At 38.3% G+C, this 21,342-nt stretch overlaps 1 protein-coding gene across 1 annotated transcript in view; it reads left to right on the top strand.

The window, feature by feature from the left end:
- The window catches only part of Dock11 (dedicator of cytokinesis 11), a 210,185-nt gene extending 189,745 nt beyond the window's left edge, over positions 1 to 20,440 (top strand). The window contains exons 49-53 of the mRNA XM_055604932.1: positions 1,616 to 1,826; positions 2,617 to 2,807; positions 3,259 to 3,359; positions 5,059 to 5,197; positions 19,986 to 20,440. Coding sequence (XP_055460907.1) covers positions 1,616 to 1,826; positions 2,617 to 2,807; positions 3,259 to 3,359; positions 5,059 to 5,197; positions 19,986 to 20,105 — 762 coding nt within the window. The 3' untranslated portion in view covers positions 20,106 to 20,440. The remainder of the gene's footprint in view (positions 1 to 1,615; positions 1,827 to 2,616; positions 2,808 to 3,258; positions 3,360 to 5,058; positions 5,198 to 19,985) is intronic.
- The last annotated feature ends 902 nt before the right edge of the window (positions 20,441 to 21,342 follow it).

Genomic DNA, 21,342 nt, shown 5'->3' with positions numbered 1-21,342 from the left:
TTTCTTTCTTTCTTTCTTTCTTTCTTTCTTTCTTTCTTTCTTTCTTTTCTTCCTTCTTCCTTCCTTCCTTCCTTCCTCCTTCATTTCCTTCCTTGTTTCGTTCCTTCCTTTCTTTTACTCCACTAAACACAGACAGCTATAACTGATAAAGCCAAAGAGATAGTAAGCAAGTCACCAGCACCCAGGACACAAGGCAGATTTTGTTGAGAAAACACTGAAAGCATATCCTGTTTTGTCTGGAGTTAAGGAGTAATTCTAGAGAGTTCGAGAACCCACAGGCGAACTGTCAGCAAGGACAGCAGCAACAGTTCTTGGTGTGGAATTCAGATGACTAGTGAAATTATAGCTATACTTTTGTGTTATCTTGTTGTTGTTACTGGGAATTGAGCCAAGTACTTTGTATATGCTAAGCCAGCATTCTACCACTTGAATTATACCCCCAGTCATACAGCTAAACTTATATGTCCTCAACCATACAATCACTGTATTTTCTTTTGATCCCTTTCCTCTGCTGGGCACGATTAAACAGATGTAAGTAAGAATACCTACTTGTGAAGGATGAAGAGATGGCTCAGTGGTTAAGCATAGTTGCTTCTCTTGTAGAGGACCCAGGCTCGGTTCCCAGCACCTACTTGGTGGCTCACAACCATTTTTAGCTCCAGTGATTTGCTGTTCACTTCTGGCCTTGGCAAGCACTGTAGGCATGCGGTGCATTATACATAAACTGTTTTTTAAAATATCCACTCATGATATCAAACACTGCTGTGGATATCCAAATCGTAGGCTACTTTGTGGTATAATTAGACAATATATTAGAATCCTTAAAGATATACAAATTTTTGAACTAAATATTCTTTCTAAAAATGTATAATAAGTCAAGCAATCAAAACAAAAAAGCACACCATTTTAAATTCAAGGATGTTCACCAGAACATGACTTGCCATAGAAAAATGTTAGAAAATGACCAATGTGACTATTAATAAGGAAATGATCCAGTAACTCATTTTTATTCATTCAGCCATTAAAAGCGATATCAAGCTACTTGTGTTGTTTCACACCAGTAATTTTAACACTGAAGAGGCCAATCCAGGAGGAGAATTGCAAGTTTAAAGTTACTGTGGGTTATGTAGTGAATGCCAAGCTAGCCTAAGCTACAGTGTAAAACCCTGTCTCAAATAATATAGATAGTGTCAATGCCAGTGTCAACATTCCAGTATAATGTCTTCTTATTGAGGTGGATTTCACATATTGCATAACTATTTTAATAAATATCTAAGGGATCAGATTACAAAACTGTTCACATGATCTTAATTTTCAGAATATATTTGCATAGAAACAATTGGAAATAAATATGTGAAATGTGGATAATACTAATTGCTGAAGGCTAAGAATACAGTGCTGTTTTCTGTTCTTATACTTCTGTGGTCTCTATTTTCTGCACTTTCCTTAGATTCAGAAATAAGTTATCTGTAAAACACAGCTATGATCTACCCTAGGATGGTATACAGTAAATCAGGAGCACAATTGTAATGGCGGTGTTTCTAGGGTGGTTTCAAAGCAGTAAGCTTTACTTTCATTTTCTTTTCATTGATATTTTTAAAATCTGTCCTTACAGGTAAATGCCAAAGACCTTGATCCGAAATTTGCTCATATACAAGTCACTTATGTGAAGCCCTATTTTGATGACAAAGAACTCACAGAAAGAAAGACAGAGTTTGAAAGAAATCATAATATCAACAGATTTGTTTTTGAGGCCCCGTATACATTATCAGGCAAAAAGCAAGGCTGCATAGAAGAACAGTGTAAACGCCGAACCATTTTGACCAGTAAGTAGGAATCTTTTTGGGGAGCAGGGCATTCAAGACAGGGTTTCTCTGTGTAGCCTTGGATGTCTTGGACTCACTTTGTAGACCAGGCTGGCCTCAAACTGGCAAAGATCTACTTGCCTCTGCCTCTCTGAGTGCTGGGATTACAGGAGGCACCTGGTATGAGTAGGAGTCTTTATCTTGCTTTCATATCTGCCTTGTTACTTTCTCATATACACAAATACCAGCTGTCCAGCAGGAGCATGTAACTGAAATTTTAATCATTTATTATTTTACAAGTTTATATGAACATGTCCTTGTAATAAAACGTTGTTTTCCCATATGTCATTCCTAATTGCTTAGAGGTGTCTCATAAAGATAATTTTATCCTTTCATCTTGAAGTAGAAGGAACTAGTTGGCACCCTAAGGAATTTTTCTAGGAAAAGAATGGGAAGGCATAAACAAGTGATTCTGTTTTTTTTCTTGAATTCTACTGAATAAATTATTTTCTAAAATTGGTCTTTGTGCTACTTCATCTTTGGTATGAGGATCTGTGCTTACTCTTATTGCATCTTGTTATGCCATGTCTGGTTGATATCACTGGGAAGCCTGCTCTTTTTTGAAGGTAGACAGGAGCAATGGATCCAGAGGAGAGGGGAGGTGGGAAAAGGAGGGATTGAGAGGATTGGAGGGAAAGGAGGGTGCATTAAGGATGTATTATATGAGGGAAGAAAAATAAAAAGAAAAAGGGAAAAGTGTTCCATTGCTACTTCAAGAAAAAAAATAAAATTGGTCTTCCCATTTTCATAGCTTCAAACTCATTTCCATATGTGAAAAAAAGGATTCCAATAAACTGTGAACAACAGGTGAATTTAAAACCAATTGATGTTGCTACTGATGAAATAAAAGATAAGACTGCAGAGCTGCACAAGCTTTGCTCTTCTGCTGACGTGGACATGATTCAGCTGCAGCTAAAGCTGCAGGGCTGCGTCTCTGTGCAGGTATGTAGGTTGGTTGCCTAATAAGCTCAAAAAGGCTTGGGGTATCTCCTTTGCTTTTGTAAAGGCACAGGGCAAATGTTAACTACAGCTGTGTATAATGTTCTTATTTGGTGCAACAACAAAACCCTTGTGTTCTTATTGTATAAATTTTGTATTGTGTCAGAAGTCTTTAACATAAACCTCTAAGACTGGCCAAGTCCTATATTTACACAGCAGAAATCATTAACTAATTTATTGGTGTATTATTTTACCACATTAATGCCTTTAGTTAATTATTTTCACACAAACTTCTTATGAGCATAACAGCTCTCTATGATATGGGTTTCTTCTGTATTTTATTGTATATCTGCTATCTTCTCAGCCCTGGGAAGGGTAATAAAAAGGAAAATGCAAAATCTCCTTTTGGTTACATGGTGGCCACACTATCATTTTTTTCTCGTATGTATTTTAGGTCAATGCTGGTCCTTTAGCATATGCAAGGGCATTCTTAAATGAAAGTCAAGCTACCAAGTATCCACCTAAGAAAGTGAACGAGCTGAAAGACATGTTTAGGTAAGTGTTAGTTTTCAGATCATATCCCTATTCTTTTCTTCTATTTTCTTCAAAAATAAAGCAGCAATAAAAATATTCACCAAGTAAGACATTTTCTCTGTTCTGCATTTACAATGATTAATTGACCTTCAAATGGCACTTTAACTAAGTAGGCAGGAATTATATGTTCTGTTTCATGCTCAGAGGCACTAACCCTGCTCCTGTGACCCAAAGGATTAAATATGCCAGCTTACTTTATTGCTTTGGATATTTTAAATGACACAAACACAAGACTACATTCATTACATGATTTCCTTCTTTGCCCAATTGACCTTGCATTATAGCATTTCAGACCATTTAGGGAATGAGTAAATTGGGGCTGGGAAGGTTGCAGAGATTTCCTTCCAGTCCCTGTATTCTTTTTTTTTTAATTTTCTTTTTTTCTTATCAGTTACATTTTATTAACTCTGTATCTCAGCTGTATCCCGCTCCCTATTTCCCTCCCAATCCCACCCTCCCTCCCTCATCTCCACCTTGCCCCTTTCCAAGTCCACTGATAGGGGGGCCTCCTGTATTCTTATTTCCACTTGGACTCTGCAGGTCTGGAGAATGACTTTGCTTCACTGCAATGAGTATCCCTGTAAGCTAAGGCATGTCTGAACGCTCAGAAAAAAAGTTTGATTGATATGTAAGCAGAATTTAGTTACAGAACATGAGGACAAATAGAGTCAAATAGAGTAAGGAGAAAGATAGCAATCTATACACTTGTTTGCCCCTGACTTTTATCATTTACTTTTTCTGTCTGCATGTCACCATCTATTCCAAGTTGCAGAGTAACCTGTACTTACTCATTCACCAGTATTTAATAGTCTATGCCTGGCATGTATAAAACTCTACTAGTTGCTACGACAGGAACACAAAATATGGATATACCCATGTGCATTCCCTCTGAAGTGTCGGGATTAAACACATGAAAAAATACATGAGTAAAAATTAATATAAACATGAAATAATGGGAGGAAAGACTAGCCGGGCTGGGCAGTGTTGCACGCCTTCAATCTCAGCACTTGGGGAGGCAGAGGCAGGTGGATATCTGTGAGTTTTAGGCCAGCCTGATCTACAAAGGACAGCCAAGGCTACACAGAGAAACCCTGTCTTGAAAAACCAAAAGAAAAAAAAGAAAAGAAAAGGCTTTTATGATAGTTCTTCTGCTGTTTGTCCCTATTTCTACTGGCCCAAATATTATAACACACTGGGCAAATAGTAAGCCCCGAATGAATTCTATTTGAATGAGTGACAGTAAATAACTCTATTAAGATTCCTAAGGACCAGGTGTTGATTTATTTTTATCTTATGTTGAGACAAGGTCTCACTATATAGCTTTGGTTAGCCTGGAGCTAGCTATGTAGGTAGACTAGGCTGACCTCAAATTCAGACACCCACCTGTCTCTGCTTCCTGAGTATTGGTATTAAAAGTGTGCACCAGGCACTGAAACAGGATTTAAAACAGATCAGAAACCAGAAAGCAAAGATATAAAAGAAAGTTAAAATATATTTTAGACTGAGGAAGTGGCCATAACTAAAAGTGAGAAAATGGGAAATTCCAGTCTTTCTTTAAGAAAGTCATAGTCAAAATTAATTGTCAAATTGATGGTTGGTGATACTTTGAAAGAATAAATAACAAAACTTTTATCCTTTGTGTTGTCATGTTTATCCACAGGAAATTCATACAGGCATGCAGCATTGCACTTGAACTAAATGAGCGGCTAATTAAAGAGGATCAAGTTGAGTACCATGAAGGACTAAAGTCAAATTTCAGAGACATGGTAAAGGAATTGTCTGGCATTATCCATGAGCAGGCAAGTATTAACATCCTCAAAAATAAGGACAGAATCTGTGGTCCCTAAAGTAATATTTAGCAAAATATTAGTTTGAAATATATTATTTGATTTACATTTAATTTTTATTACATTTTACTTTATTTACTTTGTATGGATGTATGCATCTGTGGGTTTTGGTGGGTAGGTAGGTTGTGTTGCATATGTGCCACAGTATGCATGTGACATCACACATGTGTGCCATGGTGTGTGTGTGTAGATAAAAAGGAAAACATAAATCAGTTCTTTCCATATGTCATGTGGGCTCCAGCGATTGAACTCAGCTCATTAGGCTTGACTGCAGGTATTTATACTTACTGAGTCATTTCACTGGACCATTAGCTTCTATTTTAAAATTTGCTCATCTCATATCTTCAGCCACTTAAGTCATGTACTGTGATTGAAACTTAAAGCAGTTACCAAAAACTGCTGCAGAAGTAATGATCAGGAAGAGACCATTTTGTTCTTTGTGCTATGACATGATCTACTGATTGACAAGAGTCTCTGAAGAAGACTCCCAAAGAGGTTAAAAGACTGGCTCAATAGCCAAGTTCCTATATAATGCTCTTATCTTGGCTATAAGAAGCTAGATACTGGCACTGGGAAGATGCCTCAGTCAGCAGTATGCCTGTGGCACAAGCATGAGGACCTGAGTTCAGATACCCAGCACTCACATAAATTTGAGGCATGGCATTTCACACCTGTAACCCCAGTGCTTTGAGTGGAGTGGAGACAGGAGGATTTCTGGAGCTCATTAGTCAGCCAGCCTAGCCACACCTATAAGACTGCAGTTCAATAAGAGACCCTGTATCCAAAACCTAAAGTGGAGCCCAATAGAAGAGAGCCAGTGTCATCCTTCTGGTTTCTACACACAAACATGGGGCACATGCAGTGCACCCACAGGAACCCATGAACACACCCGAACTTGGGCACACACCCATATAAACAAATACATATATCACACATAAGCAAATACAATAAGAGGGTTTTTTTTTTTTAACTATGTACTGTGACGTAGGTGTAGGTGACAGGCTGAATCACTGAGTGTTAGTAACAAATATACCTACCTTAGGAAAACAGCCTGAAAAAGAATAAATATAAGTAAACACCTGATCCTAGCTCATCGCCAATGTCAGTCATCATTAAGTACTTACCACTTTTACATATCTACTGATCCTTATCGAAATTCTGAAGGTGTCCAAAGACTATCTGTTGAGACCCTGGAATCTGTGTTTATATCTACTTTGCATATGGATTGTTAGTTAACCATTTAAACCTTTTTTTTTTAATCATGGTTGTAAAAGTTGTGGCCTAACACCCTGCTTCCGCACTGACAGCATTTGAGCTTATCCTAAAGCTTTCCTTATTTCTTCATGAATGGAAAACATGGAACAAATAAATACTTTTTTTCCTCTGAGGGAAGGTTTCATGTAGCCCAGACTGCCTCAAACTTCCATACAGCCAAAGTGAGTTTTGAATTATCTTCTGCCTGTCTCAATCTTCCAAGTGCTGGAATTACTCTCATGATACACCGTGCTAGGCTCCAGAAAGTATATCCTGAAAGCTGGTCCTTACAGCTTGCCTAGTGTATGGTAGAAAACGTGTTGGACAATCAAAGCTAGCTGGCTTTCAGTTAACCCTCATGGGTCCTTGCGTTTCTTTGGTGTGCTTTAACTTAAAGAACTATGGGAAATTTCAACACTGGGTATGACGATGAATTTACTTTTTGAATCATTGTCATCTGCTCATTGTGGAAAATCAGGGTGGGCCAGAATTAAGTGGTTAATGAGGTCAAGTCCAGTCTCTGATGAACCCATCCTTTTTGTATGTTTATTTGCATGGGGTGATAAAGTGCTCATCAAAAGTACTGACTTTTTACAAAGCCTCTGTCCTAGACAGTAGACAGAGCCTCTCACTGAACCTGGAGCTCATGAATTCAGCAAGACTAGCTGGCCATTAAGCCCTAGGGAATCCTCCTATTTCTAACTCCTCAGTGCTAAGATTACAGATGGGTGCCACCATGCCCAGCTTTGTGTGTGAGAGCTAGGGATCTGAACTCAGATCCTTATGCTTGCACACTGTGTACTTTAGTAGTTTAGCTATCCTTCCATGCCTCAGAATTCATTCTATTGAGACAGTCTTTGATATAGAAAGACTATATAGGTAATCAAAGGTACTCAACAGACATTCAGGGTAAGAATCTTGTTTCTCAAAGTTCTGGTTGGCCAGCTATATCCATTCTTTGTAGCTGGAACCTTGAAGGCTTGAGGGGCTTTCAGCGTTCTTTTCATTGCCTTTACTAGTCTATTTAGAACTAAATGTTTAATAGCAAGGCATCTCTTTTCAAAGGCCCCTTTCTCCTACCTTCTCAAAACAGCCAAGAGATAAGACTAGGAAGGCAGGGGAGCTTTCTGCTTCCAGTACTGTCTGCATCTCACCCTTGCCCCTTAGCACAACAGGAAGAGGGCCATCTGCACCATCACTGGCCTGGGCTGTGTCCTGTTATTAAATGGTGTGTCTAGCTGGTTCTTAGAAGCTGTCTGCTTGATGAGCCTCATTTCTCATAATACATGGAAAAAAACAGTAACGATGACACCTTCACAAAAGATAGAAAACAACTGCACATGCTGTTTTAACCCCATGTATACTGTCTGACAGTTACTTCATTTGCATACAGCTGCATTGCCTAGTCTTGAATTCTAAATTATACAAATTTAAGGCAAATTTTTCAATTTGTTATTACTACTATGATTAAGGTATTTAGGATGGTCATTTTGTTGTGTTTTTTTTCCCTTGAAGCATGAATTTTTCAAATCACCTGGTTATCTCCCACCTGTCTATATTAATTACTCTGTTAAACAATTGCCATTTTTCTTAGCTGGAGACCAATATTTCAGGCCCTTGATGTGAGTTAACATTAGCTAACCAAGAAAACTTTTTGTTTCTATATGTTGCCTATTTATGCAAACCATTAACTTTATAGTGAATTTTATAAAAATTCATATATTCCATAAGACACTAGGTTAAAAGAAAAGTTTTTTCATCCATATATATTGAGATTGATAATACTGGCACAAAATAAGACAAAGTGTAAGTAAGTATATAGTGAAGTAGGTACTATTCTATTGAGCCCGATTCCTTGTAAAAAAAGAAATGGCCTGAGTATTCCTTGGCTGTTTTCAATGTAATTTGTTACAATATACCAAAGTATACAATAAGTTTTTATTGTTACAAAAAATAACTCTACTTTAGCTTTGTTTTCTTTAAGCTTTTGTCCAAAAAAAATTTTTTTTAATTTTTTTTAAATTTTATTTTTAACTTATCAGTTACATTTTTTACCTCTGTATCCCAGCTGTGTCCCGATCCCTCATTCCCCCCCAATCCCACCCTTCCTCCCTCATCTCCACCGTGCCCCTTTCAAAGTCTACTGATGGGGGGACCTCCTCCCCATTCATCCATTCCTGTTTTATCAGGTATCTTCAGGACTGGCTGCTAAGCCCTCCTCTGTGGCTTAACAGGACTGCTCCTCCCTTGGGGGTGGGGAGGTCAAAGAGCCTGCCATTGAGTTCCTGTCAGAGATAGTCCCTGTTCCCGTCACTATGGGAAACCAATTGGTTACTGAGCAGAGGTTCTAGGTTATATCCATACATGGTCCTTGGTTGAATGTCACTCTCAGAAAAAAACCTGTGGCCAGATATATTTGGTCCTTGTGGAGCTCCTATCCTTTCCCCATCATACTAACTCCCCTTTTTTGATAGGATTCCCTGTACTCTGCCGAAGGTTTGGTCATGAATCTTTGTATCTGCTTTGAAAACACTGCTAGTTAGAGTCTTTCAGATGCGCTCAGTAGACTCCTGTCATACGTTCAATGCACATCCCATCTGTCTTTCTAAACGAGGATTGATCATCTTACCCCATGTCTACTCTCTTGATTATCTTTTTTAGGTGTATAGATTTCATTATGTTTATCATATCTTATAGGTTTATATAAGTGAGTATGTACTGTGTTTGTCTTTCTCCTTCTGGGATATTTCACTCAGAATGATCTTTTCTAGATCCCACCATTTGCCTGCAAATTTCATGATTTCCTCCTTTTTGATTGCTGAGTAATATTCCATTGTGTAAAAATACCACAATTTCTGTACTCATTCCTCCGTTGATGGACATCTGGGTTGTTTCCAGGTTCTGGCTATTACAAATAAAGCTACTATAAACATGGTTGAGCAAGTATCCCTTTTGTGTACTTGAGCAAAGTTTGGGTATATACCTAGCAGTGGTATAGCTGAGCCTTGAGGAAGCACTATTCCTAATTGTCTTAGAAAGCGCCAGATAGATTTCCAAAGTGGTTGTACCAGTTTACATTCCCACCAGCAGTGGAGGAGGGTTCCCCTTTCTCCACAACCTCTCCAGCATGTGTTGTCACTTGAGTTTTTCATCTTGGCCATTCTGATGGGTTTAAGGTGAAATTTCAGGGTCGTTTGATTGGCATTTCCCTGATGGCTACTGAGGTTGAGCATTTCTTTTTTTTTTTTTTTGAGCATTTCTTTAAGTGTTTCTCTGCCATTCGATATTCCTCTGTCGAGAATTCTCTGTTTAGCTCTGTTCCCCATTTTTTAATTGGATTACTTGGTTTGCTGCTTTTCAGCTTCTTTAGTTCTTTGCATATACTAGATATTAGTCCTCTGTCATATAAAGGGTTAGTGAAGATTCTTTCCCAATCTGTAAGCAGTCGTTTTGTTTTCATGATGGTGTCCTTTGCTTTACAGAAGCTTTTCAGTTTCATGAGGTCCCATTTATTGATTGTTGCTCTTAGAGCCTGTGCTGTTGGTGTTCTGTTCAGGAAGTTGTCTCCTGTGCCAATGAGTTCTAGGCTGTTCCCCACTTTTTCTTCTAACAGATTTAGAGTATCTGGTTTTATGTTGAGGTCTTTGATCCACTTGGACTTTAGTTTTGTGCAGGGTGATAAATATGGATCTATTTTCATTTTTCTGCATGTGGACATCCAGTTGGACCAGCACCATTTGTTGAAGATGCTGTCTTTTTTCCATTGAATGGTTTTGGGTTCTTTGTCAAAAATTGAGTATTCATAGGTGAGTGGGTTTATTTCTGTGTCTTCTATGCGGTTCCATTGATCCTCCTTTCTGTTTTTATGCCAATACCATGCAGTTTTTATTACTATGGCTCTGTAGTACAACTTGAGATCGGGGATGGAGATACCTCCAGATGATCTGTTGTTGTACAGGATTGTTTTGGAGATTCTGGGTTTTTTGTTTCTCCATATGAAGCTGAGAATCTTTTTTGCAAGGTCTGTAAAGAATTGAGTTGGTATTTTGATGGGAATTGCATTGAATCTGTAGATTGCTTTTGGCAGGATGGCCATTTTCACAATGTTAATCCTACCAATCCATGAGCACGGGAGATTTCCATCTTCTGATATCTTCTTCAATTTCTTTCTTCAGAAACTTGAAGTTTTTCTCAAACAGGTCTTTCACTTGCTTGGTTAGTGTCACTCCAAGGTACTTTATGTTATTAGTGGCTATTGTGAAGGGTGTTGTTTCCCTAATTTCTTTCTCGGCCCTTTTGTCTTTGGTATACAGGAGGGCTTCTGATTTTTTTTTTGAGTTGATTTTGTATCCTGCCTCTTTGCTGAAGGGGTTTATCAGCTGGAGGAGTTCTCTGGTTGAATTTTTGGGGTCGATCATGTATACTATCATATCATCTGCAAATATTGACACTTTGACCTCTTCCTTTCCAATTTGTATCCCGTTGATCTCCTTTAGTTGTCTTATTGCTCTAGCTAGGACTTCAAGTACTATGTTGAAGAGGTATGGAGAGAGTGGGCAGCCTTGCCTTGTCCCTGATTTCAGTGGGATTGATTTAAGTTTCTCTCCATTGAGTTTGATGTCGGCTATAGGCTTGCTGTATATTGCCTTTACTATGTTTAGATATGTGCCTTGTATCCCTGATCTCTCCAAGACTTTAAACATGAATGGGTGTTGGACTTTGTCAAATGCTTTTTCAGCATCTAAGGAGATGATCATGTGGTTTTTCTCCTTCAGTTTGTTTATGTGGTGGATTACATTGATGGATTTCCATATGGTGAACCACCCTTGCATGCCTGGGATGAAGCCTACTTGGTCATGGTGGATGATATCTTTGATGTGTTCTTGGATTCGGTTTGCAAGTATTTTATTGAGTATTTTTGCGTCAATGTTCATAAGAGAGATAGGTCTGAAGTTCTCTTTTTTGTTGGGTCTTTGTGTGGTTTAGGTACCAGGGTGGCTGTTGCTTCATAGAATGAGTTTGGTAATGTACCTTCTGTTTCTATTTTGTGGAATAGTTTGAGAATTGGTGTTAGCACTTCTTTGAAGGTCTGGTAGATTTCCACGCTGAAACCATCTGGCCCAAGGCTTTTTTTGGAGGGGAGACTGTGAATGACTGCTTCAATTTACTTGGGGGACATAGGGGTATTCAGTCTTTCTACCTGATCTTGACTTAATGTTGGAAGATGGAATCTATCAAGAAAATTGTCCATTTCATTTAGGTTTTCAAATTTTGTGGCATATAGGCTTTTGTAGTATGACCTAATGCTTGTTTAAATTTCCTCAGTGTCTGTAGTTATGTCACCCTTTTCATTTCTGATTTTGCTGATTTGGATAGATTCTCTCTGCTTTTTAGTTAGTTTGGCTAAGGGTTTGTCTATCTTGTTGATTTTCTCAAAGAACCAGCTTTTTGTTTCATTGATTCTTTGAATAGTTTTATTTGTTTCTAATTGGTTGATTTCAGCCCTGAGTTTGATTATTTCCAGCTGTCTGCTCCTCTTGGGTGTATCTGCTTCTTTTTTTTCTAGGGTTTTCAGTTGGGCCATTAAGTTGTTTGTATGTGATATTATGAATTTCTTCTTGCAGGCACTTAGTGCTATAAATTTTCCCCTGAACACTGCTTTCAATGTTTCCCATAAATTTGGGTATGTTGTGCCTTCATTTTCATTGAATTCTAGGAAGTCTTTAATTTCTTTCTTTATTTCTTCCTTAACCCAGCTGTCATTGAGTAGTAAGTTGTTCAGTTTCCATGTGCGTGTAGGCTTTTTGTTATTTCTGTTGTTGTTGAGGTCCAGCTTTAGTCCATGGTGGTCAGACAGAATACAAGGGATTATTTCAATCCTTTTGTATCTGTTGAGGCTTGTTTTATGACCGACTATATGGTCTATTTTGGAGAAGGTTCCATGAGGTGCTGAAAAGAAGGTATACTCTTTTGAGTTTGGATGAAAAGATCTGTAGATGTCTATTAGGTCCATTTGATTTAGGGACTTTGTAAGTGTTTTTATTTCCCTTTTTGTTTTCTGTCTAGTTGATCTGTCCCTTGGTGAGAGTGGAGTGTTGAAGTCTCCCACTATTAGGGTTTTAGGATCAATGTGTGATTTAAGCTTTAATATTGTTTCATTTACGAATGTAGGTGTTCTTGTATTTGGGGCATAGATATTCAAAATTGTGAGGTCCTCTTGGTGGATTTTTCCTTTGATGAAAATATAGTGGCCCTCATTATCTTTTTTTATTAACTTGGGTTGAAAGTCTATTTTATTAAATATAGGATGGCTACTCCCGCTTGTTTTCTGGAACCATTTGCTTGAAAGACATTTTTCCAGCCCTTTACTCTGAGGTAGTGTTTATCTTTGTTGCATAGGTGTGTTTCTTGGATGCAACAGAATGTTGGATCCTGTTTCCACAACCATTCTGTTAGTCTGTGTCTTTTTCTTGGGGATTTGAGTCCATTGATGTTGATTGTTACTAGTAACCAACAATTGTTACTTACTTTTGATATGGGGTTGGTGGTGTCACTGAGTTTCATTGCTTGTCTTCTTTTGATTTTTTTGTTGTGTAGTTATCTATTTCCTCTGTTTCCTTAGATGTAGTTGTTTTCTTTGGTTTGGAGTTTTCCTTCTAGTAACTTCTGTAGAGCTGAGTTACTATGTAGATATTGTTTAAATTTGGTTTTGTCATGGAATATTTTAAATTCTCCGTCTATGTTGATTGAAAGTTTTGCTGGGTATAGTAGTCTGGTTTGGAATCTGTGGTCCCTTAAGGACTGTATGATTTCTGTCCAGGCCCTTCTGGCTTTCATAGTTTCTGTTGAGAAATCTGGTGTGATTCTGATAGGTCTACCTTCATATGTTACTTGGCCTTTTTCCCTTGCTGCTTTTAGAATTTTTTCTTTGTTTTGTAGGTTCAGTGTTTTGGCTATGATGTGACCTGAAGAATTTCTTTTCTGGTCTAGTCTACTTGGTGTTCTGTAGGCCTCTTGTATGTTTATGGCCATCTCCTTCTTTAAGTTGGGAAAGTTTTCTTCTATAATTTTCTTGAAAATATTTTCCGGACCTTTGAGCCTGATGTCATCTTTTTCTCCTACTCCTATTATTTTTAGATTTTGTCTTTTCATGGTGTCCTTGATTTCTTGGATGTTTTGTGTTTGGAACTTTTATGATTTTATTTTTTCTTTGATAGACGTGGCAATTTCCGCAAGTGTATCTTCGGCTCCTGAGATTCTTTCTTCCATCTCTTGTATTCTGTTGGTGATGCTTACCTTTGTAGTTCCTGATCTTTTCTCTATGTTCTCCAGCTCCTGGTTTTTCTCTATTTGAGTTTTCTTTATTGATTCTAATTCTGTTTTCATGTCTTGCACCATTTCCTTCATCTGTTTGAATATGGAGTCCTGCTTTTCAACGACAGCTTCTATTTTTTTGTCCGTTTCCTCTCTATGTGCCTCTACTTCTTTGGCTATAATTGCCTGTATTTCTATGAGAGCTTTGTTTATTTCTTCTTTATTTGCCTTCATTTGTGTGGACATTTCTTTGAGAGCTTTGTGCATTTCTTCTTTGCCTCAATTTTCCTGGTCATTTCTATGAAGCTCGTTTTGTTTCCTGTTGGTTCGTCTCGATTTCTCTGAGGCTATTTCTCTGAGGGCTTTGTTCATTTCATCTTTATGGGCCTCTATTAGCTGGAGAAACATAGCTTTGAGGTCGTTTTCTTGTATATCTAGTGAATTGAAATGTCCATTGTTTTGTGGAGTTGCTGGTGAGGTCATTATGTCCTGATTTTTGGTGGGAGTGTTCTTAAGTCTGCCTCTAGCCATCTGGTTATTTATAACCCTCATTGTTTGTTCTTCGAGTTTGTAGTTCGGGTTATGATCATCTCTTTCTGTTTTCTGGACTGTTTTTTCAGGAAGATGAGAGAGGTTCACTGTTTTTTTAATTTTTTATTTAACTTTTATTAATTACACTTTATTCATTTTGTATCCCCCCATAAGCCCCGCCCTCCTCCCCTCCCGGTCCCCCCCTCCTCCCCCTTTCTGAATGCATGCCCCTGCCCAAGTCCACTGATAGGGGAGGTCCTCCTCTCCTTCTATCTGATCTTAATCTATCAGTTCTCATCAGAAGTGGCTGCATTGCATTGCAAAAAAATTTTTAAAGAATAACTTAAGATTATTAATTGCAGGGGAGTTTTTTGTTTGTTTTATATTTATTTTTAATTTTATTTTATTTAATACAATTTCTTCACTTTGTATCTCAGCTGGAGACCCCTCCCTCATCACCTCCCAATCCTATTCTCCCTCCCTCTTCTACTCCCATGCCCTTTCCTCAGTCCACTGATAGGGGAGGTCCTTCTTCCTTTCCTTCTTACACTAGCCTATCAGGTCTCATAAGGACTATCTGCATTGTCTTCCTCTGTGGCCTGGTAAGGCTGCACTCCCCCCATGGTGAAGCAATCAAAGAGCCAGCCACTGAGTTTATATCAGAGACAGTCCCTGTTCCCCTTCCCAGGGAACCCACTTGGATACTGAGCTGCCATGGGCTACATCTGAGCAGGGGTTCTAGGCTATCTCCATGCATGGTCCTTGGTTGGACTATCAGTCTCAGAAAAGACCCCTGGGTCCATATTTTTTGGTTCCGTTGCTCTCCTTGTGGAGTTCCGATCTCCTCCAGATCTTACTATCTCCCCCATCTTTCATAAAATTCCTTGCATTCTGCCCAAAGTTTCGCTATGAATCTCAGCATCTGCTTCAATACCCTGATGGGTAGACTCTTTCAGAGGCTCCTGTTTTCTCCTGCTTCTAATGTCTACCCCATTTGCTTTCTGAGTGAGGATTGAGCAACTTCCTTAGGGTCCTTCTTCTTGTTCAGCTTATTTATGAGTTTAAATTGTAGTAAGCTTATCCTATATTAATTATATGACTAATACCCACTTATAAATGAATATACAATGTGTGTCTTTTCTGCTTCTGGGATGCCTCATTCAGGATGATCTTTTCTAGTTCCCACCATTTGCCTGCAAATTTCATGATTTCCTTGTTTTTAATTGCTGAGTAGTATTCCATTGTGTACATGTACCACAATTTCTGTATCCATTCCTCAGTTGAGGGGCATCTGGGTTTTTTCCAGATTCTGGCTATTATGAATAAAGCTGCTACTAACATGGTTGAGCAAATGTCCTTGTTGTATACTTGAGCATATTTTGGATATATGACTAGGGGTGGTATAGATGGATCTTGAGGTAGCACTATTCCTAATTTTCTGACAAGATGAAAAGATCTCCCATGCTCATGGATCGGTAGGATTAACATAGTGAAAATGGCCATCCTACCAAGAGCAATCTACAGATTCAGTGCAATTCCCATCAAAATACCAACACAATTCTTTACAGACCTTGAAAGAACAATTCTTAATTTCATATGGAAAAAACAAAAAATCCAGAATTGCTAAAACAATCCTGTACAATAAAATTGCTTCTGGAGGTATCTCCATTCCTGATCTCAAGCTGTACTACAGCACAACAGTAATAAAAACTGCATGGTACTGGCATAGGAACAGAATGATGTATAAATATTATCGAATAGAAGACCCAAAACCAAACCCACACTATTCCTAATTGTCTCAGAAAGCGCAAAATTGTGGTTATACAAGGTTACATTCCCACCATCAATGGAGGAGTGTTCCCCTTTCTCCACATCCTCTCCAGAATGTGTTGTGACTGGAGTTCTTGATCTTAGCCATTCTGAAGGGTATAAGGTTTATTCTCAGGGTCCTTTTGATTTGAATTTCCCTGGTGACCAAGGACTTTGAACATTTCTTTAACTATTTCTCTGCCATTTGATATTCCTCTATTGAGAATTCTCTGTTTAGCTCTGTACCCCATTTTTGATTGGATTACTTGATTTTTTTGCTGTTTAACTTTCTGAGTTCTTTATATATTCTGGATATTAGCCTTCTGTCAGATACAGGTTTAGTGAAGATCTTTTCCCAATCGGTAGGCTGTCGTTTTGTTCTGACAACAGTGTCATTTTACTTTACAGAAGGTAGTGCTTCCTCAAGATCCAGCTATAATACGCCTAGGTATATATCCAAAACATGCTCAAGTATACAACAAGGTCATTTGCTCAACCATGTTCATAGCAGCTTTATTTGTTATAGCTAGAATCTGAAAACAATCCAGATGCCCTTCAACTGAGGAATGGATACAGAAATTATGGTACATTTACACGATGGGATACTACTCAGCAATTAAAAACAAGGAAATCATGACATTTGCAGGCAAATGGTAGAAACTAGAAAAGCTCATCCTGAATTAGGTATCCCAGAACCAGAAAGACACAAATGGTATATACTCACTTATAAGTGGATAGTAGACATATACTATAGGATAAGCATACTAAAATCTGTACACCTAAAGAAGCTAAGCAAGAAGGAGGACCCTGGGTAAGATGATCAATCCTCACTCAGAAAGGCAAACAGGATGGACATCAGAAGACGAAGATAACACGCAACAGGACAGGAGCCTACCACATAGGGCCGTTGAAAGACTCTACCCAGCAAGGTATCGAAGGAGATGCCGAGACTCATAGCCAAACTTTGGGCAGAGTGCAGGGATTCTTATGAAAAAGGGGGAGATAGGAAGACCTGAAGGGGACAGGAGCTCCACAAGGAGAGCAACAGATCCAAAAAATCTGGGCCCAGGGGTCTTCTGAGACTGATATTCCAACCAAGGACTGTGCATAGAAATAACCTAAAACCCCTAGAACCGTTGCACAGATGTAGCCCATGGCAGCTCAGTTTCCAAAAGAGTCCCCTAGTAATGGGAACAGGGACTGTCTCTGACATGAACTCAGTGGCTGGCTCTTTGATCACCTTTCCTGACCAGGCCACAGAGGAAGACTATGCACCTTCCCTAACCAGGCCACAGAGAAAGTCTATGCAGCCAGTCCTGATGAGACTTGAAAGGCTAGGGTCTGATGGAAGGGGAGAAGGCCCTCCTATATCAGGGGGCATGAGAGGAGATGAGGGAAAGAGTATGGAACTGGGAGGGGATGAGAGAGGGGGCTACAACAGGAATACAAAGTAAATAAACTGTAATTTATAAAACAAATTAATTAAAAAGTATACCCACACATCTATGGATACTTGATTTTTGACAAAGAAGCCAAAAAGCATACAATGGGAAAAAAAAGCATCATCTTCAACAAATGGTGCTGGTCTCACTGGATATCTACCTGTAGAAAAATGCAAATAGATCCATACTTATCACCCTGCACAAAACTAAAGTCCAAGTGGATCAAAGACCTCAATATAAAACCAGACACACTAAACCTGTTAGAACAAAAAATGGGGAAGATCCTTGAACTCATTGGCATATGAGACAACTTCCTGAACACAACACCAACAGCACAGGCTCTAAGATCAACTATCAATGAATGGGATCTCATGAAACTGAAAAGCTTCTATAAAGCACAGGACACTGTCATCAGAAGAAAACAACAACCTACAGACTGGGAAAGGATCTTCACCAACCCTATATCTGACAGAGTGCTAATATCCAGAATATATAAAGAACTCAAGAAGTTAAACACCAACAAACCAAGGAATCCCATTTTAAAAAATGGGGTACAGAGCTTAACAGAGAATTCTCAACAGAGGAATATCAAATGGCAGAGAAACAGTTAAAGAAATGTTCACAAAGTCCTTAGTCATCAGGGAAATGCAAATCAAAATGACCCTAAGATTTCACCTTACACCCATCAGAATGGCTAAGATCAAAATCTCAAGTGACAACACATGCTGGAGAGGATATGGAGAAAGGGGACCCTCCTCCATTGCTGGTGGGAATGTACCTTGTACAACCAGTTTGGAAATCAATTGCAGAGTTCTTATTTAGATTGAGTTGGTGGTGGCCACTGAAAGATCAGGTAGTTGTTTTTGTTTTGTTTTGTTTTGTTTTGTTTTTAACACAGTCCCATTTGCTTGGTACTTCTGACAGACATGAATAATTGATTAGTCATCAGTTAAATCGGTAGCTTGCTTTCAGTTTAGTGTTATGATTTAACATTATTGTAAAATAAAATTCTTCTAAAATTTACTTAAGCCTATGCTTTATAACAACACAAATGATAGGATGCATAGAATTATAGACTAAGGCTTAATACTAAATCTTCAAAGCCAACCTGAAAACCTGGTGTCCTAGTATGTTCTCTGTTGCTGTGATAAAACATTCTAACTAATAGTAACACAGGGACAAAAAGGTTTATTTGGCTTACACATCCCTATCACAATCTATCACTGAGGAAAATTAGGATAGAGACCATGGAGTAAAGCTGCTTACTGGTGTGTTCCCCATGGCTTGCTCAGCCTACTTTCTGAATATAAACGACCTATTTGCCCACTGTCCACAGTGGCAAATACCCCCCACAGCTTGCCTAAAGGCCAGTCTGATGGGGACATTTCCTCAGTTGAAGTTCCTTCTTCTCAGATGACTCTAGCTTGTGTTCAACTTACAAAAACCAACCAGCATACCCATTTTTTAAGATTTATTTTTGTTTTCTGTTTGTAAATCTCTGTGTGTGGGGTGGGGGTTGGGGAAAGTTTGCACACAAGCAGTGTGGAAACAAGAAGAGTGTCAGATTCCCTGGAGCTGGAGTTACAGGCAATGTGAGCCTCTCCCATTGAGATTACTGGGAGTAAACCTCAGGTCCTTTGAAAAAGCAGGAAGTGCTCTTAACCAGCCGTGAAAACCTAATATTAAAAAACCAAACCAAACCAAACAAAAAACCTAAGACCCAAGTTAGTACTCAAAGAGAGGCAATGTGTATACTATTTCATTTAAGCATAAAGCTTTTATTGCTTTGACTTTTGATCATGTTAACTAATTTTAAAAATATGCATACCAACGTGAATATATCTTTATATACAGGTGGAAATATATTCCTACTTTGTATTTATTTTAATTTTTATATTGATTAGCTTATATATAATCCTATTTTCTTTCAAAGAGACACTTTTGATTTCTATCTCCATTTAGTATTATTCCAAGTCTACAGGGATGGAGCATTTTAAAAGTCCCTGGGTGATTCAGCAAATAACTCTGTTGGAAAGAAAAGGGATGATCCATAAACTCTTATCAAAGGGTAGTCTCTACTTGGGATGACAAGTTAAAATAGAATTCAAAGATTGAATCCCGTCTCTTTTGGTTGTATTTTGTATTTCATGACCTTTTGTTTTTCCTAATGAGTAACCAGATCTTTTCTGCTTTTTTGATATGCTGCCTTTGTAACTCAGCTGTGAAGCCTGAAGCCGGTAATGTTATTCTTTGCTCTTTCTGCTTTCTGTCATTTTAAATTGCCCAATGTCAGTGATTAATTAAAACATGCCTGTAATTTTATAAACAGTCTTTTTTTGGCAGTAGAAGTTGATAATTTTGTGGGGTTTTTTTGTTTGTTTTTGTTTCAGATATTACAAGAAGACACAATGCATTCTCCCTGGATGAACAATACATTACATGTATTTTGTGCAATTAGTGGTACATCGAGTGACAGAGGTTATGGTTCCCCGAGATACGCTGAAGTATGAAGAGATTTAGAAGGAAAAAACAAGAGACTGGCCTTTCTCAGGAATATCCGGAGCTGTGCAAATGTTAAATTTTAGAGATATGATATGTGTGGAGTGTTTCCTCCTGACACCAAAATCGTCATGCTTTCATACAGGGTGCTTATGTATTTGTAAGTATTTAAGCAACTTGAAAGTGCCTGGAAAATTGCACCACTGTGCTTGGTTTGTACTTTTTTAGGTAAATCTATATGCTAAAAAGTAGAGTTCAAAACCATTCATTCAGTTTGCTTAATTATTGCTTAATTATGAAACTATGTAAAATTGTATAATGGAACTCAATAAAAAGTAAAACTTATTTGTAATTCAAAGTGAAGAAAATAATGCTTTGAATTTAGCATTGTTCTTGATAGAACATGAATTCACTGTCATATGGATCATTGGGGAGGGGAACATCTTTAAAAACCCATAGGACATGGACAACTGGGGAGAGAATTTGAATCACTGCTTATTAGAAGTTTAGGCCAGGGTGTGTGGGGGGAGTGGGAGAACAGAACCATGTTGTAACAAGAAAACTTGGAGGAAAAAAGGATATCCTAGAAATACCAGCCTTACTGCTTGCTATTTGATCTGAGGGCACTCAGCACAAGAGCTGATCTCTTTACCTCATACAGCAGAAGGGATTAATACAGGGCAGGATTTTGTTGCAGCATTTTATTGCCTGAGTTTGCTCTTTGGGGATGTCTATGAAGCTAAAGAAAACATCTTTGAAAAACTATAGACTCTATATCCTGTGCAGCTTCCCAACTGTCAAGGGAGCCTTAGGGGTCACTGTAGTGGTGATTATTTCCTCTGGTTGCAAGCACTGTGAGAGAACTTGGTGGTTATATGAGGATGTCTTAGATCAGTATAGAAACATAGATTTAACAATGGAAAGTGTGGAACTGCATTTCCATCCATCTGTGAAGGAATCACAGACCCCTTCAGTAATTTGGGATAATCCAGGGTATGAAGAACTTTTTAGCAGTGGAGAAAGCATAGATTAAAAATAGCTCATTTCATGTAAGATTTCATAGTAGCACACAATACATAGCATCATGGCCATATATGGAATTGTTATTGTTACATTATTTATATGATTTGGCCTCTTCTACTGGTAGCATAAACATCTTTAAAAAAAAAATTAAATAGAAAGTAGTGTTAGCAACAGCCTTTGAATCATGGCCAACACACCATAGAACTCAGGATGAGTCATTAGTTG

This window comes from Psammomys obesus, unplaced genomic scaffold (genome assembly GCF_907164565.1).
Source record: "Psammomys obesus unplaced genomic scaffold, mPsaObe1.curated_primary_1811, whole genome shotgun sequence".
Taxonomy (NCBI): domain Eukaryota; kingdom Metazoa; phylum Chordata; class Mammalia; order Rodentia; family Muridae; genus Psammomys; species Psammomys obesus.
This window is presented reverse-complemented; position numbering and strand designations above follow the sequence as displayed.